This window comes from Leptopilina heterotoma, unplaced genomic scaffold, assembly GCF_015476425.1.
Source record: "Leptopilina heterotoma isolate Lh14 unplaced genomic scaffold, ASM1547642v1 Lhet_214, whole genome shotgun sequence".
Taxonomy (NCBI): domain Eukaryota; kingdom Metazoa; phylum Arthropoda; class Insecta; order Hymenoptera; family Figitidae; genus Leptopilina; species Leptopilina heterotoma.
Window position 1 is genome coordinate 183,333 of NW_025110932.1, and position 27,295 is coordinate 210,627.

At 30.3% G+C, this 27,295-nt stretch overlaps 1 protein-coding gene across 4 annotated transcripts in view; it reads right to left on the minus strand.

The window, feature by feature from the left end:
- Positions 1 to 27,295, minus strand: part of LOC122501751 (semaphorin-2A) — a 335,557-nt gene that overhangs the window by 24,593 nt on the left and 283,669 nt on the right. For all 4 annotated transcript variants that reach the window (XM_043611465.1, XM_043611467.1, XM_043611466.1 and 1 more), the window contains one exon: positions 3,173 to 3,260. In XM_043611465.1, the coding sequence (XP_043467400.1) occupies positions 3,173 to 3,260 (88 nt within the window). The remainder of the gene's footprint in view (positions 1 to 3,172; positions 3,261 to 27,295) is intronic.

The window sequence follows — 27,295 nt, forward strand, 5'->3', positions numbered from 1 at the left end:
ATAAGAGGAGGATGATAATAAAACAGGCTGTAAAATGAGATGCTTTTTTCATGAAAGCTTCATTAAATTGTAGTTAACATCATTGATAATAATCAATTTCCAGTAATTTATAAATAAAATTCTTTAATCTATTAATTCTCTGTCATCAATGTTTGTCGTTTTCTATAGAAAGAATTTGTTTTTTAACAACGTCTTGAATATTCATTGTCTTTTCCTGATGTGTCGATAAATTTAAACTTTTTCGATAAATTTTTAAAAATATCAGTCTTGCATTTCTTATGAATTTTCATATAAATGGAAATAGAATCATCAATAGAATTTATCTATGTATCTATCAATAGAATTTTATTCACTCTATTCATAAAACATTGTGACTAATTATTATTTTACTTAATTCTTGTCTTCAATATTTAACCGTATTTTTATAGAAGAAAATCTATTTCTGTCTTGCAAATAGTGATTTTTGGATATATCAGTTTTTTCTTTTCATTATATTTTCAACTTCTGTTGTAATATTTAAATTTCGTACAATTTACTTTATTAAATGAAAACGAAATTGAAATTCACCTGCAACTGTGACTATCAACACAGGCCAAAATTTTCAATACAACCTTACAGAAGGAACACATTTTTATTCAAATTACTCCATATACTGATCACGTTTCGTTATTCATTATTTGATCATCAAATTGGTTATATTGTAAATATATTTTTAATTTAAACATGAACACTGTAGACGATGAAAATGTTTATATTATAAAAATTAAATATTTTATTTAAATTATTCGTATATTAGAATCTCCGAACTAAAAGAGTTTGCAGATTTGCACTTTTCGGACAAGATTAGAAATTCAACAATGGAAGTTTGCATTGAAAATTATTAACATCCTGATTATTTATTTGCGTCTGTCATTTCATTTTCTGGTTTTGAAGAAGAAAAAGGGTGAAGATAAGTTTATTAAAATGCTTTTCGATTCGACGAAAAATCTGATTTTTCTAAACAAATAAATGTAGATCACAAGTTTTTTCGGATTTCAACAGAGATCCAAACTAATTTCAATCGTAGGTGAAAAATGCGAGAATCCGAAACCAAATCACGGCATCAGGAAGCTGTCCAGTTTATATACAGAAAACCTAAAAGGAATGGTTGGCAGGGAAGAAGAAATAGTGCCCGAGAACGGAAGCAGGAGAGACTTACAAACGATATACGGAGATCTCCACTTACCAAGTTTAAAGCCGGAAGGGAGTACCCCAAGTGGAAGCACGTTCTTAGAAAAGGGTACGGACTTTTAGTGAGTCGGCCGAAATCCATTTCTACATAACTTAGAACTACAGACTCCACGCTATCTACTGTAACGCAATATTTTATTCCCCATTCGCCAACTAACCCAAATATATCAAAAATTAAAGTTGTTCCTTAAATGTTCGATCATCATCATACTGTTGGGTCAACAATAACAAATTTTAATTTAGTTTTTTCTTTCGTAAAATATAGTAAAGAATTGATCCAGAAAAACTTTGAAATGGAATAATAATCCGACAACTTGTTAACCTAGAAGATAAGAATTGAATCTCATTATTTATTTTAAAAGTAATAAAAATAAATTCCGAGGATTTTTAAAGTGCTATTCTTGAGTTGCATTGCAATTCACCAAAGTTAACATTCACTGCAGTGGAGCAATAACAGACGAATAGTACTTGGAATTAGGTTTACGGTCGAATGGAAATTTAATGGCGGAGTCTTACAATTGAGTTGACATGAGAGGAAAGAGAATCTTAATCGTTACAAATCATTTGAAGAGAAAACGTCCATCAGTTGTACTTTGCTTTTCATGCAATTCTTATTGGAATTCGATACTTTTCAAAGTAGAATTGTAGGTACTTACAACAAAAGACTAGGCCGATGGAAACGCATGGAACGAAGCCAGAATTTGAAAACGTTAAAATCCAAGTATTCCCCTACCATATTTGAGAGCAGGAAAAATGCAATTTCTCGTTACTGCATTTTTCCCATATCTGAAACTCGCACTCAAGTTTGGAATAAAAAATACGATTGTCAATCCTTTAGGAAAATTGAGAATTCTTGTCCTAGAATTTTGATAAACTTGTTGTTGTTTGGTGAAAAAGGAATTTAGAAAGAAATTGTAGGTTTTTCGGTGATTTATAGAGGGAAAAAAAGAAGGAAGCTACCGCAATCTTGGCAGAGGCGAGCCAGCTCGTTCGTCAATGCGAATCGTTACTTCCGGTCGGACGGGTCGAAATACGTAGTCTCATCCGAAAAGGCGATGGCGCGTGTGTCGGGTGAAATTTTGATTTACTCAAAGGACCTTTATTCGAGGATCTATGTAATCCTGATCTCACGAACCTGTCCAGTCGAGCGTCCCGTTCGAAAGGATACCTTTTTTTCCTCGCTTATCATGTTCCCTCGTTTATAGGCTAACGTCCATTCAGAAGAGCGAACCCTCGGCCTCTCTATTAAACCAGGGCGATGTAGCATTTTGTTGGTATTTACGAAATTAAGAGGGTTCCTCTACAAAGGGAAAAATTCGTAAAGCAAAAAAAATATTACACCAGAAATAAATTTGTTTGACCTTTAAAAAAAACAAGCTAATTACTTTTTCAAAAAAAAAAAAAAAAAAAAAATGTAGAAATAGTGATGTCCCCCACATACTTGGCTTTCATAAACTTGATCGAAAATCTGTTCAAGTTATTTTGCATTCAATTCGCGTAGCACCCGGAAGAGGGCGTCGCGACGTGCAGAGATGCGGAGATTTATCGGAAAAGTTTACGTTGGTAATTTGACGAACGAACTTTTCAGTCAATATCTATTTACATAAACTTTTTTTTCCAACCCGTTAAAATTATTACTTTTCTCCTACTTTTTTCCAGTTAGGGGAAAAATTTATTTTTATACATTTCAAAACTGAATTAAAGAAAAAAGAAAAACAAGATAAAAATTCCAATATTAAGAGAATTATGATGTCTAGTTTTGGAATTAAAAAAATTAATCTGGCTTAAGAAGAGAACTTGACACGTTATTTCATAAATATTTTTCTTGCTGTACAAATGTTTCTTTTTTTTGTCTGCTCATACATATACACATATACACGCTTATTACACTCCATAATTCGTTCTCTTCGGTATATGAAAAGTAATAATTTTATATACTCACATTGCTCCAACGTAGAGAACATCCTTTTTACTGTCCAGGTAAAGAGTTCTGTAGTACAGCATCCCACAGCTGAATTCACGTACATGCTCTGAAAACAGACAGGAAGAGGATTAATGTTGGCGCTCACGATCGATTAACGCACAAAAACGCGCACACGCTGATGCGTCGACTCGCTTTTTGTAAAATTTTATTCTTTTCCTTATAATTCTCTCGAATCTCATAATCTCCATGAAAAGCTTACTGAAGTTTTTAATTTTCAAACATTTACGCAGTATATTTAATTGAAATATTTTTTATAAAAAGGAAACAGAATATAAATTTGAAAATTCGGTGACAAACGCCTTTCACGCTCCCCACGTCGAAAAATTCCATGGAAGTACCCCTTGGAAATTCCATGGAATTTCCGTGGAGTTTCCATGGAAATTTTGCAAGTTTTTTATTTTAAAAATACCTATTTTAACATTTCCAGGATTGTCATTGGTCAGGGAAATCAGGGAAAAGTCAGGGATTTTTATAAAAGTACTGTAAAAAATTGAATTTAGAAGAAGTTACAAATAATTGCAGAAATTCAATTTATTTTCAAAAAAAAACTTTTCCCAGATATTCAATTATGTTCAAAAAAAATTTTAAAAACACCACGTTAAAATTTCAATTATCTTTAAAAATAATAAAATTCTTCTCCAAAATTCAATTATTTTCGAAAATTTTCCTGAATTCCATCATTTTCAATATCTACTATTCTATAAATCAAATTTTTCAAAAGATTTCAATTATTTAAAAAAAAGTGTTGATAAAATTTAAAGCAAACATTAAATTATTTTCATAAATAATACAATTTTTTACCGAGATTCAATTATTTTCATAAATAATAAAACTCATTGCACAATTTTAATTAATTTTAATAAAATTTTAATCGAATTCCTCGAAAAATGTAATTATTCTTAAAAATTTTATTAAAATTTGTCGAAAGGATTCAATTATGTAAAAATTTGTTTATTTATGGCAATTGAATTTTAAGAAACATTCATCGAAAAATGAAATTATTCTTCAAAATTTTAATAAATTCCTCGAATATTTTTTGAAAATAATTACATTTTTCGAAGAATTTAATTAAAATTGTATTAAAAATAATTAAAATCCTACGAAGAATTTTATTATTTAGGGAAAAAATTGAATTCTTGCAACGAATTTTTATTAAAATTTTTTTTAAATAATTGAAATTCTGTAAAGAACTATATTATTTATGAAAATAACTGAATTCTTGCAACGCGTTTTTTTACATTTTTTTTTTAAATTAAATTCATTTACGAAATTTTATTAAAATAGTAGATTTTAAAAATATTTGAATTTCAGCGAAAAATTTGATTATTTGTGAAATGTAATTGAATTCTTGCAAAAAAGTTTTGAAAATAATTAAATTTCTTGAGGAATTTATTTAAAATTGTATTAAAAATATTTGAAATTCAGCGATTAAAATAATTAAATTCCTAAATGAAATTTTATTATTTATAAAAATAATTCAATGTTTTCGTCGAATTGTATCAGAAATGTTTTTCAATAATTAAATCTTTTGATAAATTCTTTGAAAATAGTGAATATTGAAAATGATTGAATTGTGAAAAACTTTTGGAAGTAATTGGAAATTATGCAAAGAATTTTATTTAAATTTTTGAAAATAATTGGATTTTTGGCAAAAAAAATGTGTTATTTGCAAAGATAATTGAATTCTAGTCGAGATATTCGTTAAAATTTTTAAAAATAATTGATTTTTTTCCAAGAATTTTATTACTTTTCAAAATTATTGAATTCTTGTGATGAATATTGTTATATTTATGAAAATAATTGAATTTCAGCAAAGAATTTTATTATTTGTGAAATGTAATTGAATTCTTGAAAATAATTACATTTTTTCAGGAGTTTATTTAAAATTTCATTAAAAATAATTGAAATCTTATAAAAAAGTTTATTATTTATGAAAATAATTGAGTTCTTAGAACGAATTTTATTATAATTTTTTTAAATAATTGAATTCATGTGAAAAATTTTATTACTTGCAAAAATAATTGAATTCTTGGGTAGAATTTTACTAAAATTTTTGTAAATAATTAAATTTTTTTACGTTGTTCAACGTTGTTCAACGTTGTTGAATTTCATAAAGATTTGAATTTGAAATTTTTTTGAAAATCTTAATTCCTATGGAATAATAATAATGATTAAATATTTATTTAAAAAAGAATTTATTGTTGTTTTGGAAAAATTTTATAATGAAAAAAATTCGTAATTAAATGTAATAGAACAGTTTTTTGAGTATCTAATAATTTTTAGAGTGAATCAGAATATTCTTTAGGATCAGGGAAAAATTGAAAATTTTGTCCGGAAATCAGGGAAAAGTCAAGAAAATTCTGTAAGTTTTTTATTTCATTATTTTAACATTTGTATTATGATTAATAGAGTCTAATAAGAAGCTTTGTTGCAATTTTTTCAAAATGCGTATTTCATTAAAGTTTTGCAAATAAATTGCAACAAAGCTTATTATTAGACTGTAATCATAATAAAAATGTTAAAATAATATTAAAATATAATAAACTTGCAGAATTTCCTCGGAATCTCTGCGGAAATTCCATGGAATTTCTATGGAATTTTTCGACATGGGTCAAAGGAGTCGAATTTTTTTACTGAAAAATTTAAGTTTGAAGTGATAAAGTACCCTGCTCACCACTATATTTAGATCAATGAGAAATAAATTGACCAAAAAAGTTTAACATTTATGATTTATATTTTATTCATCTGTAAATAATGGTCGAGTGTAAAATGATGAATTTTCGTGGTTTATGAAATTAATTATATTCGTGATTATTTATTGCGCAGAACGAGTCCGTGAGTGGATAAAATACAATTTCTATGGTGGTGCTATTGCAGCTCGACACTGATCTGCTTAACATATGAAAGAAAGTCAACCCTCTCCAAATAGACTCGTTCCACTCTGAACTAACAGAGCGCGAACAATGCTATATTTTATATGGTATCAGAAGGGGCTGACGTGGAATGAAAGGGGTTCGTATTACAGAATAGTATCTCTTTTTAACCCCCCCCTTCCCCCTTCCCCTTTACCTCCCACCCCTTTCACCTCTAAAAGCTACTATCTCTTTTGCCAACGTACCCTCAAACAAAAGACACGCGCCTTTGAATTTAGATACTCGAAAGTCATTACTATCACAATTATACAAAAATACCAGTTATTAGTAGATTTTTTTGATTAATGCGTTTGAATTGTTAAATTATAGCCAAATCGAGACGAGGAAAAAAGAGGCTCATAAAACTTTAACAAACAAAATTTAATTACCAGACAGTGCTTTTCCTATTTTATATTTCAGGAAGAACTTAATTATAATCAGGGGTAATAAATCCATTTGGAGCAGACAATTTAAATATTTAATATTATTTTTTCGAGGTGGGGAATTTATTTTTAATTTCTGAATTGAGTCTACTAGCCACTTTATTGATCGAATTAAAGCAGTAGTTGTCAAGAATTTCTAAAACCGAAAAATAGTATTTTTTCTAATTTATTTATAGTGGAGAAAAAAATTTTTGCGTGGCGCGAAAAAGATTCTATTAGTTGATAGACTTACACTACCGTTACTCAGCGAAGTTTAAATTTCTCTGGAGAGAAAGTTTCCGAAAGATAAAATCAAAAATTGTAATAGTAGATAATGCCTTTCGGAAGTCATCAATCTGTTCATTTTTTTCTTTTCTCTTTTGGATGAATTTAAACCCTGAGAATAGTAGATTTATTCATTACTATAAGACTTCATTAGCGGAAAAGAAACGTTTGCTTTTTTTTAAAAGAACATTTTTCCCATCTCACTTTTCTTTGAGGGATAATTTTAAAAATGAAAATTGAAATACGAGTTTATATTTCTCCTTATTTATTATCATTCAAGTTGAGTGGATTTTAAAGGGCTTTTCATAACTCTTATTTTTAATTACCAACATCCATCGCTCTCTCGTAACGTCCAATAATAACCAGCACACCAAATATCAAAACATATATAGGAGCATTTGCGGTTTTACAATAGTTTGTTTGCATTGAATTCCAAGTGAAGAGTAGATCAACGGAGTTTTCCTCATTTTCGAAAGAGCCCTAGACATTTTTCATGACCTATATTTTTATCAGACGGAACACAATCTACGTATATCCAAAGTGCATCTTTTTTATAATACACTTTTTGAATTTCCAAGCAACAAAAATCAGATGAGAAATTGAATTGAATTCCAAGAAAATTAGCTGTGTATATATGAAATCACTCGGAATTCATTTTACTCGTTGTAAGAAAACTCCTTTTTGAATATTTTTCATTTTCTACCCTTTTTCTGATGAAAATAAATGATTTTTTCAAGTAAAATAATTTTGGAATTATTTACAGCGTTTTTCTAAGTGGAAAAAAGTTGATCCTCTTTGAGGGTTCAAATTTAAAATGGGGTATTTATTCACAAACCCTACATTCTGAATGTGAGAAGATTAGAAGAGAAAAGTTTTTTTTTATTCTGCCACACTTTGGCATATGGCTACTGCTAAAGATTATATGAGGCAACAATATCACCTTAGCCGTGTCCAATATCGAAACGTTATTATTATTATTTTAATCCCCCGTGGTGACTGAAATTTTTCACCCCTGGATTTCATTGAGATTTATTACACTCTGTCGATAAAGACACAAATAATTTTTAGCACGTGTATTGCTCGTAAATATAATCTTTCAAAAGTTGCCGAAATCTTTAGTATGTATCAAAGAAGGAAAGAGAAAAAATATCTCATCTAGAAATAGAGAAATAATCCAGACATTTTAAAATCAATCACTAAAAGTTCTCCCTTTTTGTCACGCGTCTCTCGCCCTTATTTAATTCCCATAGAAAATCATAACCATTCTATTTCAATTTATTTCTTTTTTTTGTGGGTAATTTTTGAAAAGGAGATCATTCTCATTCTTTGTGTTCAATAAATTGAAAAATAATACCTTTTTTGTAATAAATTTTTTTTTACTATTTACAATTCGAACTGTAACCAGATTTGTTGGAAAAAAATGGTTAAACACCACCTATGAAAAAATGACGAAAAAAGAAAATTAGGAGAAATTTTTCATTCATTAAATATTACCGAATTAATAGAAATAGATGTATAAAAAAACGGATCAATAACAAATTATTGTATCAAGTTGATGAAACTTGAATTCCTGTTGATTTACATGGCAACCACTCGTTCCTTGTTCACCCTCGAAATCGTAAAACTTTTTTCATTTAAAGAAGTTCAGATAAGTTAAAATACCATGAATGACTTTTTCAAAAAAAAAGTTCAACCCCTCTCGCCCAAGAGTCACGTCTGCTTTTTGTTTCAAAGTAATATTTGGCAATTGCTTGTTCAAATAAAAATCGAGACTCTTAATTATATTACTTTTATAGTTTATTATTATTTATTCTGTATAGGCAAATAAAATAGAGTAATACCTAAATAGAGTATTTATTTAATAATATTGAATAATAAGTAAGTAATAATTTTTAATAAAATAATGAAAGTAGTTTCATAATTTCAAAGGATAAATTTACATTAAGGGACAAATATTATGGTGAGATTATTAAGGAATGAGAGGGAAAAAAATGAGAGGATCGAAGCTCTTGTGGTTGTATATATTGTTCATCCTGAGTACTTAGCCTGACGGCCGTTGCGGATTTGAGAAGAGTGTATAATCATGTCGAGGGAGGATCAGTAACCGATATATAGAGTTTGAAACATGTCCGTTCCACCGAGATAACCAAGGGACTATAGGAAAAGCCCGTATCCAGGTTGACCCGAACCTAAACTCATCGTGCAGCACAAGTGTGATGAGAGAGTGAGATACTAGGCTATAGGATAAAAGGTATCCGTAGAAGACGTGCACCGGGCACCTTCCCACGACTATCTCCCTAATCTAAAAGAGATAGCACATCGTTGTCAGCGTAACTTTGGTTACTTGAGAGCGTTGATGTTGCCTCAGGTCCTTTTACATTTCCACCACTGACCATTGCGGTTCACTGAACTTTCAGTCGTTCGTCAACTCCCCGATATTCATTTCCTTCCATAAAGTAGTATAATCTTCTATTTTTTGCTGTTCAATTTTCTTCATGTTTTATTTTAAAAACTTCATGTGTCATTTTAATCAGCGGATTAAATTAAAATTAAACATTTTTTAGTAAACGTGTTCACTAAATTTTTATTGATCCATTGCTGTACGCTAATTTATACCTTTCGCAACATTATTAAAGTTAAAAATTTTCTTATAACTACAAGTATGATGGGAGAAAAAAAATGTTACTGATGGTGCCGGGTGGTTGGCAATTAATTTGAATTCTCAATGCGGTATTTAGATCTCTTGTGGTTCTACCTCGTTTCTTGTTGCCCAGGAGACCCTTCTTTGTTTTATGTATTCCACATTTTCATGGCATCTCCTATATACATGGGAAGTTTTTTGCCTCCTGCTGTTGTTCTTGGGTCGATGGACGTTTGTTAGTTTGTTACGTATGCTAACGGACTGGAAACAAGTTAGTTATTGACGCTCTAAAGAACACGGCGAACCTCCTACTTCTCTTCGTTCTCCATACATTGTGTCTGCCCGTCAGGAGTCTTGTATGGCGTTTTGACTCGTCTGTCCTGTAGTTCACCAAGTGCACTTCCCGTATGGTCAACGAGGGAGAAAACCATGGAAATTTTTATCTCCAAAATTTATGACCACTACTTGGGTGCTATCTCCCGAAGAACCACGACTACCACCAATTTCCCCATAGTTATCCTAATCGATGTTTGATGTATTTGGTGCGTGCAAGAATGATCGTTTTTCAATCCCTCTACAACTAGATTTATTAGCTTTGAAATTTGTCAATTCCTTATCTAGAAATGATCAATTTTTAAAAGATAGGAAATTTTAATTGTCCGTTTTGTATTTTTAAATAAAAATTACAAGGAGATTAATGCAGGCGGGAAAAAGTGTTGAGTTTATTATTTTTTGCAAAAAGCAACTGGCCCGTCAAGGGGACCTTCTCCAAACATAAAAGTGACGTTCTCGAGATTTTTATCACTCGTAATGAAGCCCTGCGGGCCAAGTAAACGCTAACGCATTATAATTCTCGTCGAGTGCTGGGAATGGAAATAAAAAAAAAGACTATCCTCATCGTCCGGTTTTCAGTCTATGGAGGATGAGAAAAGCTTAAAATAAATTGCGTTATCTTTTCGTTCCACGCGTATGGCTTGCTTTTCCACTACCTCCAAAACACTATTGATGATGCTGATTCTGCTAAACTATTATCACGAAAGGTTCGTTGCACACATTTTCGCTGACTCCTGTCAAATAAACATGATAAATCTGCAAAAAAATTGCGGCAAAAAAAATAGAGAATATGTGTAATAACAACTTTTTCATAAGAGTAAATCTGTCTTAACGAGAAATGAATAATTATGATACGTCAATCAACATTTCAGATTAAAAACTCTATGATCAAAGAAGCAGTTCTCTGATTCAAGATAAAAGAGAGCAATAAAATACTCGAGCTTCACTGAATCAGTGAAGTATATGTGTCTTTAGATGGTGAATCAAGATGGCGTCATTTCTGGTGGAACGCGTCGAAGGGCACGGCTGCACGATCTGATCGGACTCACGTTTATCATCGTTGGGGAATCTACTTCTGGACTGTAATCACTTCCCCATTGCTGTGCCTCGCTAATAACGAGTTACAACCCTTTTACAGTCAAGTGAGGTGGTGGAGCATTGAATAGGGTTGGTGGGAGTAATTGCCAACGTAATCATACACGTTTGCACCCATACCACCTCTCTCTTTTGTCGGTTTACAAGAATGAAGAACTAGCTCTACGAAAAGCGAATTATTACCATAAGAAATTATTCCTAGAATAAAAGAGAGTCCTTATCCAACTATATTTCATGGAATAATTTCTAGAACAGGATATTATTCCAAAAAAAAAGAAAACTAAATTTCATTAATAATTTATTGAAAAAATATTCCTTGGAAAAAATAGGCAAAAGAAAATTTGTGGAGTAAATTATTATTGTCCTAAAATTCTCTTATGTGGTGGAAAGAAAGGAGGATTACCGACCGAACATTTGGCAAGGGTCCCAGAGGAATATAGTGTATGCACGATATGTAATGTAGGTAAGCAGATTGCGAACGTGGAAGGGTAAATCAAACATTGGATAATTGTAATCCCCTTATGAACTGATCTCCCCGCAGACCGATTTGAACATACTGATCGACAGAACGGGTTTGCCAACGGGCACTCACAGGAGAACTTGATTGACAGTACGAGAGCCATGAACAGTCGACTAATGAAACATCAGTATCCATAGAAGCATCGACTGGCAGGCTAGTCCACTTTGTATTTCATCGTAATAGAACGAAAAGCGACTCGTCGTCCGGAAGGCACAATCTGCATCTGGCAGATTGTCATCCTTATCTCTCCTCTACGTCTAACACAAAACGTGATACAAAATAATATTTCTGTTACAATTTTCCTAAGTTTGATCAGATGATTTTCCTATGTGTCACGTCATCGAGACGTATTTTATATTTATAAGATAATATTTCAAATCAGTAATTTCAGTTGAACTCTTTCTTAAAACCTGTCGAATTGTAATCTAGATAAAAATTACCTAGCGTAAATAGTAAATTAGTTATTAATCTCATGTTTCGTCGGAAGAAAACAATTTTTATAAAAATTGCGTCAAAGATATTTGCTACATAAGGCTACTTTGACATTGGCAAAGTGGTCCTTTCCAGAATTATTATCACCATTATCATATATATTGGAGTAACGCGTTGCTCCAGCACATATTTGATTTAGCGCTAATAAATAACCATTATTGTACCAGAGACTCGGTCCGTATGCGTATATGCCTCACTGTTAGAGCGGTTGCCATATCCCGAGGGAGAGAAAATAGAATCGACGACGTAGTTTCCATTATTGCTCCTGATAAGGGGAAGGGTGTGTGCGCGAATATGAGCGCACAAGTATGCGTAGGTAGGGTTGATTGCATCGCGATAATAGCCCAATAGAAATCGCAACAGCTGCTGCTACACGTGGAGCCCCAAAAAATTCCTATTAAGCGTGAATAAAGTTTCTATACTGTAGTTGAGGCGTTGAAAGAAAATACGAATTGAAAATACTACTCAAATAAATAAATTAAAAATACATTAAAAGTTATAAATTTCGTTATTCAAGGGGATAAAATATTTGATGAAATTCAAGTCCGAGAATATTTGAAATAACAACCCTTATGTTCACAGTAGATGAGGAAGTTTAGGAGCAGTTTGTGATCTTCTTCGACCTTGTCAAAGCCACGAGTAGTCAACTACTGTGTATGTTGAAGACACATGGTTATGTTAGGGATGAACTTGTGGTTTCTAGGGCTTCTGCGGTATGATCCCACGTGGTGTCCTACCTTCATGTCATACATCAACCAACTGACGCCGCATCTGTCTTTCTTTTCAAAAGTATCAAATTAAATATTTGGATAAAAAAATAATTCTTTATAACACAATTTAATTCATTTAAATGTGTTTCAATTTTTGAAATGAATAAGTAGCAATAAATCAAGGAATACTGAACACGGTTCATTGCGTGGAAAATTGTCTACTCGAGTACCGGATTGTTAGTTCAAAAAGAATAAGTTGGAATAGTTCCCAAGACAACAAAGTTTCCTTCTAATCTGGTATAACTGTAGTTTATAGATCTAGAGAATGTGAAAGGATGAGGCAAAGTTGGCAGATTTCGAGAAACCCATCGAGATGATTTAAGCCAAGAAAGGATGCTGTTTTCCTGCCGTTGGCAATAAACCGATGTCCCCTATCGTTCGATATGATTAGTGGTCATCGAATACACCCCAAAACTTTCGGAGGTCAAACGCTACTATGCTAGATAATTCAATCTCAGTTCAAGGGGCAACCTCTTCTCACCCCTCCATCACTTGAACACTCATGATATCCTCCAAGTCCCGGTGTCTCTTGTCCTTTGCGAATACATGGTTTCGCTGAGTTATCGACACTGACCAAACAGTTTGTGGGTGGACGTTCACATCAAATGCAATATTGTGGTGTACTTGCTTGACGCACAATGTGTTCAGGTAATGGCCAGGCAACCTGATTGTCTCCGGAGAGAGTGAGGTCTGTTTACGACACATGCCACCTATTAACAACCTTGTCTTCAAGATTAGTTACATAAACTGTAACGCGACATACTTCTTAGGCCAAATTATTATTTTTATTAATAAATTCAATTTTTTCAATTTAAAAAAAAAGTTGTTTAAAAACAACCTGGCGCAAATTGTAAATTAGACCCAAGCAAAAATGAACTAATTTAACCTTTAGAAAGTTTTTCCAATTTTAATTTCGTGTATTCCTACACATTGACAAGAAACACGAAAAGTAAACAGAAATTTAAAATCACAATTCAATTCGAAATGGACAATTGAAACAAGCAAAATGTCAATATCCACGTTAAAATTCACGTGATAGCCGCTTATTTCAGTGGTACAAGTTTTGAAAACATGAAGGTTTGATTTGAAAATTCGATATCCTGTGTCATTGTAGAAACAGTATAGTTTTCGCAATAGAACCACTGTGTTAAATTCCAACCGGAGAATATGAATGTTTATTTAAATTCGAAAGATATGAATTCGAAAAAAAAATTAAGTAAATATATATATTTCCGGAATTGAAATAGAAATCCACCAGTTGCTCAAAAGACTTACGATATCTTGAATTCCTGTTTAGACCAATCCAAGGACGCTTGCCAGATCTTCCAATACCCGTTTTCAATCTTCCTATGGGCACTTCCGCTCTCTTTCTTACACATCCCGGAAAGAAGGAAAAATCACCAAGCAGAACCACAAAAATTTTCTGTGTGGCTCTTTCCTCTTTATTTTCTATAAAAAAAACAAGTCTCCTCTGTTTCTACGGCAGTTCGAATCCAATGCATTTTTATGGGATCAGAAAACCAAATTTATCGAAGCAACGGTCGTTTGTATTGTACGTATCTGCGGTCTCGTTTCTTTACTCGGTTTGTATTCAGCAACATTGGCTTTACCTTCTCGACTTTAATGTATGCGAGATATAACTCTTGAAAAAAAGTGTGCTAGATTGCAAAGACGCATAAATTGAAGGCGACCACCGACAACAATGTTTGCGCATTTACTGTTTTGCTGCAAACTTATATGTTTATTAGCATGTAAATTTTAGCCTAATGCATTGACATTCTTCTCAAGTCTCAATTTTCCACGATTCGAAATTTAAATATAAGTTTCATTTTGTGGTAAAAAAAATTCGGAAGACTACTGTAACAATTAATTAACTACTTTTCATCTCTAAGTTAAATTTACCTTAATTTGCGCCAGGTTTGTTTTAAATAAAAATTTTATTTGAGTTTTGGTCTTAAAACAGAGTATTGTTTGACATATGCTCTTTTCTCAATAATTTATCGAGACTAGTCGTCGAATTAGAACTGGTTGTAAATATTTTTTCATGATTTATAAACAGTCGGATTCTTTCTTTCTACCAAGCTTTTTAACGTATCACAATGGGAATATTTAGTGCGGGAAAAAAATCGGAAAAACGAGTACGAGAAAACACTTGAACTGTAATTTTACATGAGCCCCATCTTTTCAGAATATTTTTTCAAGCGATGACCTGAATTAGGTCACAAAAGAGTCGAGGTAAAAAGTACGTAAGAGTAGATGGTATTATTCTTCTTAATGGGTTACATTTCACTTGACTATCCACAATCATTGTTTATTAAGAAAAAGAGGAAAATTTTTGTCAGAAATATTCTTTATTGGAAATTTTTCTTCATAATAATAGATTGTAATTTTGTGTTATGAGTAAAAAAAAAGAGAGAGAGAGAGAGAGGAAAAACAAACCAAGTGACACTAACAGTAATGCAGATCGTTGAGCACTGGCGAATGAATACAGGAGAGCGGTGATTGTACTATTTTTTTCTCTATGTTTGTGGATTGCAGATATGCGACCTTTAGCTTCTACAAATACATTGCGTATTACGACCTGATTCAGAGTAAGCATGGGGCTGTTTTCTCGAATACAAAGCACAAAGCAAACAAACCAGAGTGCTGATATTTGCAGACAGAAGACCTCGGGCCTTCTCTCTATATTTCGCCCTTCGTCACGAACCCGAGAAATGGATATATCATAGGTTTCATAACTGTAATGGATCTATAAAGTTTACTTGAATCTCGATTGTCCTACATCAGAGATTATAACAAAAAATATTCTTTAATAATAAATATTTAGTAAACAAATTTTATTTTTGTTTTCAGACTGACATTTGCCTGGACCAGATAGGAACAGCGGTAAGTGGCTACGATCACTCATCAAATTACTTAACCTCGAGGGTCGCAAAACAAAAGAGCTTCACTTTCTATCCTACATATTGAATCACTAAAAAAATTTTTATTTAAAAAAAGCCTGGCGCAAATTTACCATTTTTAAACAGTCGAAATTATTCCCTAAAATATATTTTACTTCCCTATTAAAATAGGGAGAAGATAGATAATTAGTTCTGGAGAATGCAGAAATGGAGTTAAAATGGTTAAAATTTCTACTTAAAATTCTTGATTCACTAAATGAAGCAGGTAAATTTTAATCAAGGATGAAGTGCATATTATACAATACAGGGCAGATAGTGGGAAAGTGGTTGAATCAAAGTGTACAAGTATGGCCAAGTAAACGGTAATTTAACCCCTTATTAAATTCTAATTAACCCACCGGCATCGAGAACCGACGTGTAACCTCTTTCCAGAAGCACGATCCATCAAGTCCTGACAGGTTTACATCGCGTCAAGATTCCCCTCTCGTACGCTTGCCGGTCCAATCTGATAAACGTTACGTTACAAAACCCCTTCGTCCTGATTATGCATAATACCCTTTTTTCGACTTTTAATCGTCACTAACCGATATATCACACGATTACGCCTCTCTAAAGATTTTTTCCCCATATTAGTGCCAAACGCGAAATATCATCAATCACCGTTTAAATCATCTTGACACACGACACAGAAAAGACTTCAATTAGAACGTGGCTTTAATAATTATCGCCCATCTTGAAAATTGACATTTATGTGCAATTGACATTTACGTCAACTAAGCATCATCCATAGGGCATCAAAAGATAACTTCACGTGGTGATGAAAAAAATTATATTTTCAGAATTTGTTTATAAATCTTTGGATAAACAATGTCAATTCTTGGGGAAAATTAAGGAACATTTTGGAATTATTTTTAGATGGTAAGAAGTAGACCTTGGTCGGTGAATGAAAGGCACTGAAAAGCTTAAACATAATCCAGGCCATGTTTTATCTTCGCATGTATTTTTGATAAATCGGCGTAGAAGCCACGAGACTACTTAACCCACCAGACGGAGTTTATACAGAAAGTGACAGAAAGGGAAAAAAAAATTCAGGCCACCACGCCAATAAAGAGAATTCGTACATTTAAAATAATAGAAATAGGAGACAATCTGGAGGACGATCATTATATCTAATACGAAAAAAGAGCCAGTGATCTTTTTTCGTATTAGATATAATGATCGTCTATTTGGAGCACATGAAGTTATATACAATGGCAGCCTATTCTGTCAGCGAGTTTAGAGTATGGGTTATATAGGCTGGCATCATTCCCTTCTCACGATCCCTGGAGGATTACACCCAGGGGGTGGATGTTCCGCAAGCCCCTGGCCATCTTTATTCCAGGATAGACAGGTTGGAAAGGGTAGGCATCGGACCGTGGTAACTGGCTGCCCTAGTGGGAGCCGTTAAACCTCGTCCCGGGCCACTATACTAGCGCTTTTCCTCTGATATACGGTCCTGCGCCACTACTACCATTCTACCACCATTCTATCGAGCCCAATTCCAACTTTGGCGTAAGGCCTGCCACTTTCCTGCCGGCGCTAACTCCAAAGAAACTCGAATAAAACAGGGGTGAAAAAAAGGAGAGAGAGAGAGATAGAACCTTTACTGAAGTCAATTCCTAAAGTAGATGGTTTTACACCATGAAAATCTCCTCTAAAGTTTGCCTTAATAATCCCAAAACAAGGAACTCGCAGATAAAAAGGTTTTTTACATTTAAGACTTTACTGTTTAGGACTTTTATTATCTTTTTTAACTTTTCTGCACGTGACACTATTTTTTAGAGGAAATAAAAACCTAAACTAATAGATATTATTACATTCAGACAGAACCATAAGCGAAGGTTGTGGCAATTTCAAACTGATAATTGTTCCATTAATGGTTTTGAATAAAGTAATCAAATTAAATCAGTTGCAATAAATCTTCTAATCATCAAAATCAGGATTGCCACAAAAATTTAATTTTGTTTTTCCCTGACTTTTCCCTGCATTCCAAACAAAATTTTGACTTTTTCCCTGATCCTAAAGAATATTATCTGATGCATTCTAAAAATTATTACATACTTAAAAAAATGTTCTATACTTTTATTTGCGAATTTCTCTAAAAGAAAAATTATTCCTAAACATCAATAACTTCTTTTTTAAATAAATATTTAATCATTATTTTTCTATTATCAATAACTGATCAAAATATTATTGTAAAATATGAAGAAATGGATCTTCATGTTTTATAATAATTAATGATGATCGAGTGATAAAATCATTATTTTAAATTATAAAAATATTATTACTGCAACTCCTTCGAAAATATTTTCATTATTTCAATTCAATTATTATTTTCTAGAATTTCTAACTAACATTCTTCTTTAAATCAATTACTTTTCATCATTTTTAAAATAGTCATCCTATTTTTCGTATTTTTCTAAATTAAGTAGTAAAAATAAATTTTAGTCAGACTTCATATCCAATTTTTCGTATTTTTCCAAAGTAAGTTGTAAAGACATGTTTTGGTCAGACGTTATATCCTATTTTTTGTATTATTCCAAAATAAGTAGAAAAAACATGTTTTAGTCAGACATAATTTCATATTTTTCTAAATTAAGTAGTAAAAACAAGTTTTAGTCAGACGGTATTTTACTTTTTGTATTTTTCAAATTCATTTGTTTTCAATGATTTAGATGTTTTTAATTCAATTTTACGTGAAATTTCGATTATTCGGAAATTCCTCAATTAAATATAGGAATGGAAAATAAAAGCTTGAAGTAATTTAAAAAAAAAATTCAATTAAACTTTTTGGAGAAAACTAGTTCCATAGAATTTTTAATTAAAAGTATAAAAAATTTAGGTTTTCAAAGATTTTAACTTGAAACTTCCTGTAGAAAATTCCTGTAGAATTTGATCAAAATTTTTGTTTAATAATTGAATTCTTTTCAGAAACTTTATCAAAATAGTAGAATATTGAAAATTATTGAATTAAGAAATTTGTTTGAAAATAATTGAATTCTTGTGAAGAATACTATTATTTATGAAAAAAATTGAATTTTGCAATGAATTTTTATAAAATTTCTAAACATAATTGAATTTTGTAGAAGAATTTTCCTTTTCATTTATAAAGATAATTGAAGAGTTGACCATTTTTTTTAGATTTTTTAAAAATAATTGAATTTTGTCGAAAAATTTTATTAATTTTGAAAATAATTGAATTCTTATGATAAATATTGTTATTTATGAAATTAATTGAATTTTGCAGTGTATTTTATAAAAATTCCTAAATATAATTAAATTTCCGCGAAGATTTTTACAATTTATAAAGATTATTGAAATGTTGACGAGAATTTTTTTTAATTTTTGAAAATAATTGAATTTCTGGAAAGAATTTTTAAATTTATCAAGATAGTTGAATTCTTTTGAAGAACTGCGTTAAAATTTTAAAAATTAAATCTAATTTTAACAGAATTGAAATTAAAATTTTTCAAAAAATACTTCATTTAATGATTTATTAGTAATAAACTTATGGTACTTGTTTTTCCAGTATTTTAAATAAAAATCCCCGACTTTTCCTGATTTCTCTGCCCAATTCTACTTTTCCTGACTTTTCCCTGAATTCTCTGATTTCATTGACCTATGGGAATCTTGAAAATTAAATATTTTACAATATTTTTAAAATATAATTTTAGCTGAATATTTCAGTGCACTATACAGTAATTGAACATTTCCGTACGGATTTTTTCTAAATCCAAATCCGTTGAAATAGACTGCTTCTTCTTTTTTGCAATTTTAATTATTCATCTAATGTGATCGTTTAAAAAATTCATGAAATCAGTTTACATTTAGAAATTGAAACTAGACACTATCTCTTTTCCAGTATATTTATATACACAAATAGATGTGTATTTTCCACTAGCATTAAATATTCCCATTTCGTTACTTTATCATTTTGCAGCAATTTGTCATCGTTGCTTTATAGTTTAAGCATTTCCTTAAAACGTGCTGGTCTTGTGTATGCTTTTTTCAGATGTAGATATCTCTCTTTTCTGCAAAATAAGCACTCGTGTCTTATTCTCTTGGAATCGTCAAAGAAGTTCAAGTAGCTTATTTATTTTATCATTTTGATAAATACTCTCAATTAAGTTTAGAGAGTGACTTGAAGAAACTGGAATGAGAAGGAGTTTATAGTCAGTAAAGATGTTGGGAGAATGCGGGTGCCTCAGAGAAAGACGGCAAGTCCCAATAAGCGAGAAGTAGAGAATCAAGTATTCTTATCAGTAGGTTCCAATATACCAGTTTGAACCCCAGTTTTCCGTTGGTGCTTGGCAACCCTCCTTTTTGCGCGCGCGCCTTTAATGCAATAAATGATCTCATTCAACTGATAACTGTCTTGATATATCGCGGGTAAAAAAGGGGGGGAGAGAGAGGAGGGACTTTATTCTCTCCAAAATCCTGAAGTCTGCCCTCGAAACAGATTTCTAAATTCCTTCTGTCAGAGATCATCCGGACAGTGGAGGTGATAAAACACCCTAAATCACTGTTGTCCTCTATCGCGTTCACTATCTATACATGCATGTCTAAATGTGACATTATTTGGGACAAGAAAAAAAAATTGGGTAATTTTTCAACTCGACTGAACTTTCTTTTAACATGGGTTTTTTTTCCACTTTCAAGGGGTCGAAACCTAAAGTGAAATGGATAAATTAGTTTGACCCGTTTCATTTCTTTTTAATTTAGTACAGAGAAGTATTCGATCAATCGAATTGGTTCATATGTCAAGATTGAAAACGAGGAATTAGGAGCATTGGTAGAATAACATCAATTTTAAAATGTCTTCAAATTGGTTCCAAATGTTCTGGATATTTTTAATCCAGAATTAGAAAATATTCTACTAAAAATTTGGATTTAATGCATACTTTTCGCAAAATGTAGTTTAGAAAAAATATCCAGGTGTATTTTTTTTATACTTTCAAAAGGCTTTGTATGTTTCCATGTGGTAATGCTCTTAAGCTTAAGAACCCCATGAAATCAACCAAATTCACTCACCCTCAGCTTCTTTAGAGATTCAAAACGAGGGCTCTCTTTCTCCTATCAGCCAGAACGAGCTGCAGGGTGTAAATCTCAAAGTTGGTTCAACTGTCTTTTATTCTCTCTCTCTCTCTCTCTTTATACATATATAAAATTGGCATTCCCCACTCTTCTCTTATTCACCATCTTTAAACATGGCTGTTCGACCTAACAAAACTCAGAAGGGCTTTTTCTCCCAAAAAGCTTTTCAAGAATTATCAAAGAGGGCGCTTTCACTCGAGGACGAGCAGGAAAATTGAAAATTTTTATTACCACCTTCGTTTTACTTTTACACTCGAATCAACTCTCGTGAATTCGCCGACATTGCTGAATGACACAGCCCTCTCTAATTCAATTTACGCTGATATTTAAATTGATTTGTATTTTGATAAGCTACTTTAAAGAGCGGGGGATATATGCGGAATGAGAGAGAGAAAATAGCCAATCAAATTCACAATGCTATACAGCGTGTAATCACTTTTTGTTTCCACGTTACGCATTTCCATGAAAAGAGAATATCATTTAGGATTTTTTTTTATCACTATCCAAATAATCTCTAATTAGTATCACTAATTATTGAATATCCACGTCAAAGAATTCAATGAAAATACCCCCTGGAAATTCCATGGAAATTACAATATTATTTTAACATTTCATGATTAGAATCTAATAATAAGCCTTGTTGCAAATTATTTGCAAAACTTGAATGAAATACGCGTTTTGCAAAAAAATTCCAACAAAGCTTATTAGTAGATTCTAATCATAATACAAAAAAGGTTAAAATATTATTAAAATAGAAAACTTACTTTTCCCTGATTTCCAGACAAAATTTTAAATTTTTCCCTTACCCTAAAGAATATTCTGATTCACTCTAAAAATAATTAGATACTCAAAAAACTGTTCTATTACATTTAATTACGAATTTTTTTCATTATCAAATTTTTCCAAAACAACAATAAATTCTTTCTTAAATAAATATTTAATCATTATTATTATTCCATAGAAATTAAGATTTTAAAAAAATTTCAAATTCAAACCTTTATGAAATTCAACAACTAATAAGAATATTATTATAAAACATGAAGATATCGATCACTCCGAGTCAAAGACTCGGAGTTATTGGTATCTTCATGTTTTATAATAATTTAAATTTCCATAAAATTTTTCAAAAAGAAAATTAAATTATTTATAAAAATTTTAATAAAATCCTTCCCAAAAATTCAATTATTTAAAAAAATGTAATAAAATTCGTTCTCAGAATTCAATTATTTTCATAAATAACAAAATTCTTCACAGGATTTCAATTATTTAAAAAAAATGTAATAAAAATTCATTGCAAAATTCAATTATTTTTATAAATATCAATATTCATCAAAAGAATTCAATTATTTTCAAATTTAATAAAATTCTTCGCAGAAATTCAATTATTTAAAAAAAATAAAAATTGTCAACATTTCAATTATCTTTATAAATGAATAGCAAAATTCTTTTAAAAAATGCAATTATTATCAGGGATTTTAATAAAATTCATTGCAAAATTCAATTATCTTCATAAATAATAAAATTATTCACAGGATTTCAATTATTTAAAAAAATGTAATAAAAACTCTTTACAACAATCCAATTATTTTCCTAAATAATAAAATTCTTGACGGGATTTCAATTATTTTTACAAGTAATAAAATTTTTCACATGAATTGAATTATTTAAAAAACTGTAATGAATTTCGTTGTCAGAATTCAATTATTCTCCTAAATTATAAAATTCTTCACAGGATTTCAATTATTTTTAATGCAATTTTAAGTAAATTCATCGAAAAATGAAATTATTTTCAAAGATTTTATTAAAACTCTTTAAAATAATTCAATTATCAATTATTTTTAATAATTTTTGCAAAAGTTGCTTGAGAATTTAAAAATCCATTTGTTTACAATTTAATTTTACAAAATTTCCATTATTCGGAAATTCTTCAATTAAATATTTAGAAAATAAAAATTTGAAATAATTTCATAACAAATTCAATTAAACTTTTGCAAAAAAAAAATTGTTATCTAAAATTTTAACTGAAATTTATTTTTGAATCAATTTTTATTAGAAAATTCTACGAGAATTAAATTATTTAAATACAAAAATAAATAATTTATTGAATAAATGAATGTTTTTCAAAATTGAATCCTCATAAAGAATTTCATCAACTTAAATAATTTAATTTTTTCCACGAATTTTAATAAATTTTTCAAGAATAATTACATTTTTCGAGGAATTCGATTAAAATTTTATTAAAATTAATTAAAATTGTGCAATGAGTTTTATTATTTATGAAAATAATTGAACCTCGGTAAAAAATTGTATTATTTATGAAAATAATTTAATGTTTGCTTTAAATTTTACCAATACTTTTTTTAAATAATTGAAATCTTTTGAAAAATTTTATTATAAAATAGTAGATATTGAAAATGATTGAATTGGGGAAAATTTTTGAAAATAATTGAAATTTTCTTCAAGAATTTTATTAAAATTTTCGAAAATAATTGAATTTTGGAGAAGAATTTTATTATTTTTAAAGATAATTGAAATTTTAACGTGGTGTTTTTAAAAATTTTTGAACATAATTGAATATCTGCGATGAATTTTATTACTTTTGAAAATAAATTGAATTTCTGCAATCATTTGTAACTTCTTCTAAATTCAATTTTTTTCAGTACTTTAATAAAAATTCGTGACTTTTGCCTGATTTCCCTGACCTATGACAACCCTGGAAATGTTAAAATATTTAAAAAATAAAAAACTTGCAGAATTTCCATGAAAACTCCATGGAAGTTCCATGGAATTCCCAGGGGGTACTTTTATGGAATTTTTCGACGTGGGTAAAGTAAAATAATTATTGATAATAATAGATGGCACTATTTTATGGCACTATTTTTCGATTAGATTCAACATGGTTAGATATGCACTAACCTTTCTCGATGTCTGCAAAGTTTAATTGCAGCTCAAGATCCACTTAGACTCTTAGAATAAGGTACAGGACTTTGCTGTCTAACGATCAGGAACTTCTGCTGCGTTTAGCCATAGAAACGCCAATACCAAATTCTGAGCGCCTGTCTCGCGATATATGTGTGTACGTGTAAATCTCTCAACTAAATTTTGATTTTCAATAAAGAGGGAAAAGCAAGCGAGGAATGGGAGGCGAAAGGACAAGGGAATATAGAATTCAAGTGGGACAAGGATGGAAAGACGCAATGGGATTTAGCTTCCACGTACAGCTGTACCAGAAACGTTTTGAATATGCATGATGCATGGGCATTAAAGCTATCACCGTTGGTCCTCGTATGCAAATGCCCATTGCCGTAGGTTCTGTCTGTTGATAACCTGCAATGGATTCCTCATGATTCTGATATTTTCGTTTATCTCACGTCCATCAACCATTGATGATTTCTCTTTTTTATCAAACTTTAAAATCTTTACACCAAACATGACCCAAAAAAGGTAACATATCTAAACATATCGATAACATATCTAAAAAAAAGTAATTATCGATAAAAATTTAAAGTACTATTAAAATAAATAAATTCTCATTATTATAAATATTAATGAAATAAATCATCCGACAAAGTTAATAGAAAATAGGACTTCGTGATGAAGAAAAAATGAGAGTCAAAGTTTGCCTGATTGCTCGCAATTTAAAGTTAATTTCGACGAAAAGTAAATAATTGACTTCGAGGCAAATGCTACTGAATAAGAAACCTATCTCGATGGATTCACATCACGCCACCACTCAAACCACCGCCGTGTCCAAACTTCTCCATCAATCAAGATAAGAAGCCAATTTTTAAGAAATACCCTTCTCCCGTCATGTATTAAATTAGAGTATTTTCAAATTTATGAATTCGTATTAATGTCGAAAGGAATAAAAATCCTTATTTTGGTTCCAATTTTTTCAAAGTTTTTAATTAGTCCCCTGGTTCTATATTCTAGAAACGTGTGTATAATTTTATTTTATATAAATACAGACCATTTGAGAATCACGTATACATATATGAACATTAAATCCACATGTTTCCACATATTTTTCAAGTCACGTCCTCACGTGTGTGGACGCCACTTGAATCCATTGTAACGGATATTAATTTCATTTCAATTAAGAATACAACTAACTAATTCAAAAATCGACATAATTATCCATATTCATTGTCATATTACATATTTTCTGTGGCTTTTTTTCCGGTTAGAAAAAAATACCGGAAGTAATATGTGAAATTTGATTCAAAAAATATTTGGATTTATTTTATTTTTGTAAACACAGGGTTTTCATTTCCGTAAGAACGGCGTTTATTAGAAAAATAAAAAAAAAGAGAGAAAGAGAGAGAAAAATCGATGTTTACCGAAGCGTTGAAAACAAAAGACGAATAGTGGTAAGAGCAAAAGTAACGGCACAAAACGGAAGTCCAAAACGAGTCGGAGCAGTAGAACCTTCGCGCCCAGAACGAAAGATATGAGTAATAGAGGGTGATTTAGTATTAGGATTTATTAGGGCAAGTCGACCCCGCGGGTTGTAACACCGCACGAACTAGAAGAGCGAGGGTAAGACCTTATGATTTCTCTTGGGGGCTCATACATATACGGCCAGGACTAATGCACCTGCTATCTTTTTAGTCCTCTCCGAATGTTAAACTCTCGGACTACTTTTATTATTTTCCACCCAACGCTAGTCGCTTGCTTTTATCCCTCTCTCTCCCCCCCTCTCTCTCTCTCTCTCTCTTCAAAACATATATTTAGACATTCATTGAAGCGAAATTCTTGGCAACACTCGCGTATGGGAAAGAAACACTGCAACGATGTGAATAAACTCTGACAAGTAAAAGACTCAACTTTTGCCAATTTCGAAAGGAGAAGAAAGGTTTCCTTTTATACGTGACAAATTATGTTTGTACTTTTTTATATACAGCTGGATAACTTTTCGGCGATAGTAACTTTCGCAAGTTTCAAACTGATTTTTCTCCTTCTTTCAACTCCGTATATGTATATTTATAGAGAAAGAGAGAGGAGAGAGAGAAATGAGTGTGCTGCGAGAAGAATAGACTAAATGCATACGGGAAAATTTTTCTATTCTATGTTTGTATAATAAAAATTTATTTAATACGCTTTCTTCATGAGCGCTCTTAGAAATTACGAGGTGGGAGCAAAGCCAAAAAGAAACGAAAATAAAAGAAAGGTATTGTGTTAGCGCACTTTGGTATGTACTGTCCCAGAAAGGGATAGCATAGAAGACTAGTTCTATATTTCCAGAAAAGCTTTTGAGTTCTAAAAGTGCTAAAAGAAACGCCAGAACTTACAAGTTCTGCTCTCCCATACAAAAAAAGTATTATAGAGCTTCTACTGACCCAAAACGACAATTCTCGGAGTACTGATTTCTTTCAAACAAGGAACGGGTAAAAAAAACAGTTAAGAGGAATGTTCCTAAACTTTAATAAATTTTTTTTAAAAAACTTTAATTTCAATTCTGTTGAAATTTTAATACAGCTGGATAACTGTTTCAATTAAAAAAAATTTAACGCAATTCTTTAAAAGAATTCAACTTTCTTAATAAATATCAAAAATTTTTCCAAAAATTCAATTGTTTTCAAAAATTTTAAAGAATTTCTCGTCAAAATTCTAATTATCTTTATAAATAGCATAATTTTTCGCCGAAATTCAATTATATTCAGAAATTTTTATAAAATTCATTGCAAAATTCAATTATATTCATAAATAACAATATTCATGATAAGATTTCAATTATCTTTATAAATAAATAGCCAAATTCTTCGACAAAATTCAATTATTTTCAGCGAATTTTCATAAAATTCATTGCAAAATTCAATTATTATCATAAATTTTAAAATTCTTTTTAGGGATTTAATAATTTTTTAAAATAATAAAATCATTTCGAAAAAGTCAATTATTTTCATAAAAAAATGTTCATTACAAGAATTCAATTATTTTCAAATGTAATAAAATTCAATTATTTTTAAAAATTGTTCTCAATTCAATAATTTGTAAATCTATTGTTTTAATAAAATTTTCGAAAAGAATTCAATTATTTAAAGACAATTTTGACAAAGTTTTACACGAATATTATAATTATTTTCTAAACTAATGAAAATTTTACAGGAATTGAATTATTAAAAATAGAATTTGCATAAACTTTTAAAAAAAAAATTAATTTATTAAAATTTTTTTTATAAAATTCTTCGTAATAATTCAATTATTTTCAAAAATAATAAAACTCATCGCAGAATTTCAATTATTTTTAAAACAATTTTAATCAAATTCCTTGAAAAATGTAATTAATCTTAAAAATGTTATTAATTTGAGTTAAAATTTCAGATAATAATTGAATTTTGAAGAAGTTACTGGTAATTGCATTTTTTAGAAATAATTGAGTTTTATAAAAATTTTAAATTAAAATCATTGAAAATTGGAATTTTTCATACTTTTAATTAAAAATTCTATGGAACTAGTTTTCTTCAAAAAGTTTAATTGCATTGTTTTTTTAAATTACTTTAAGTTTTTATTTTCTATTCCTATATTTAATTGAGGAATTTCCGAATAATCGAAATTTCACGTAAAATTGAATT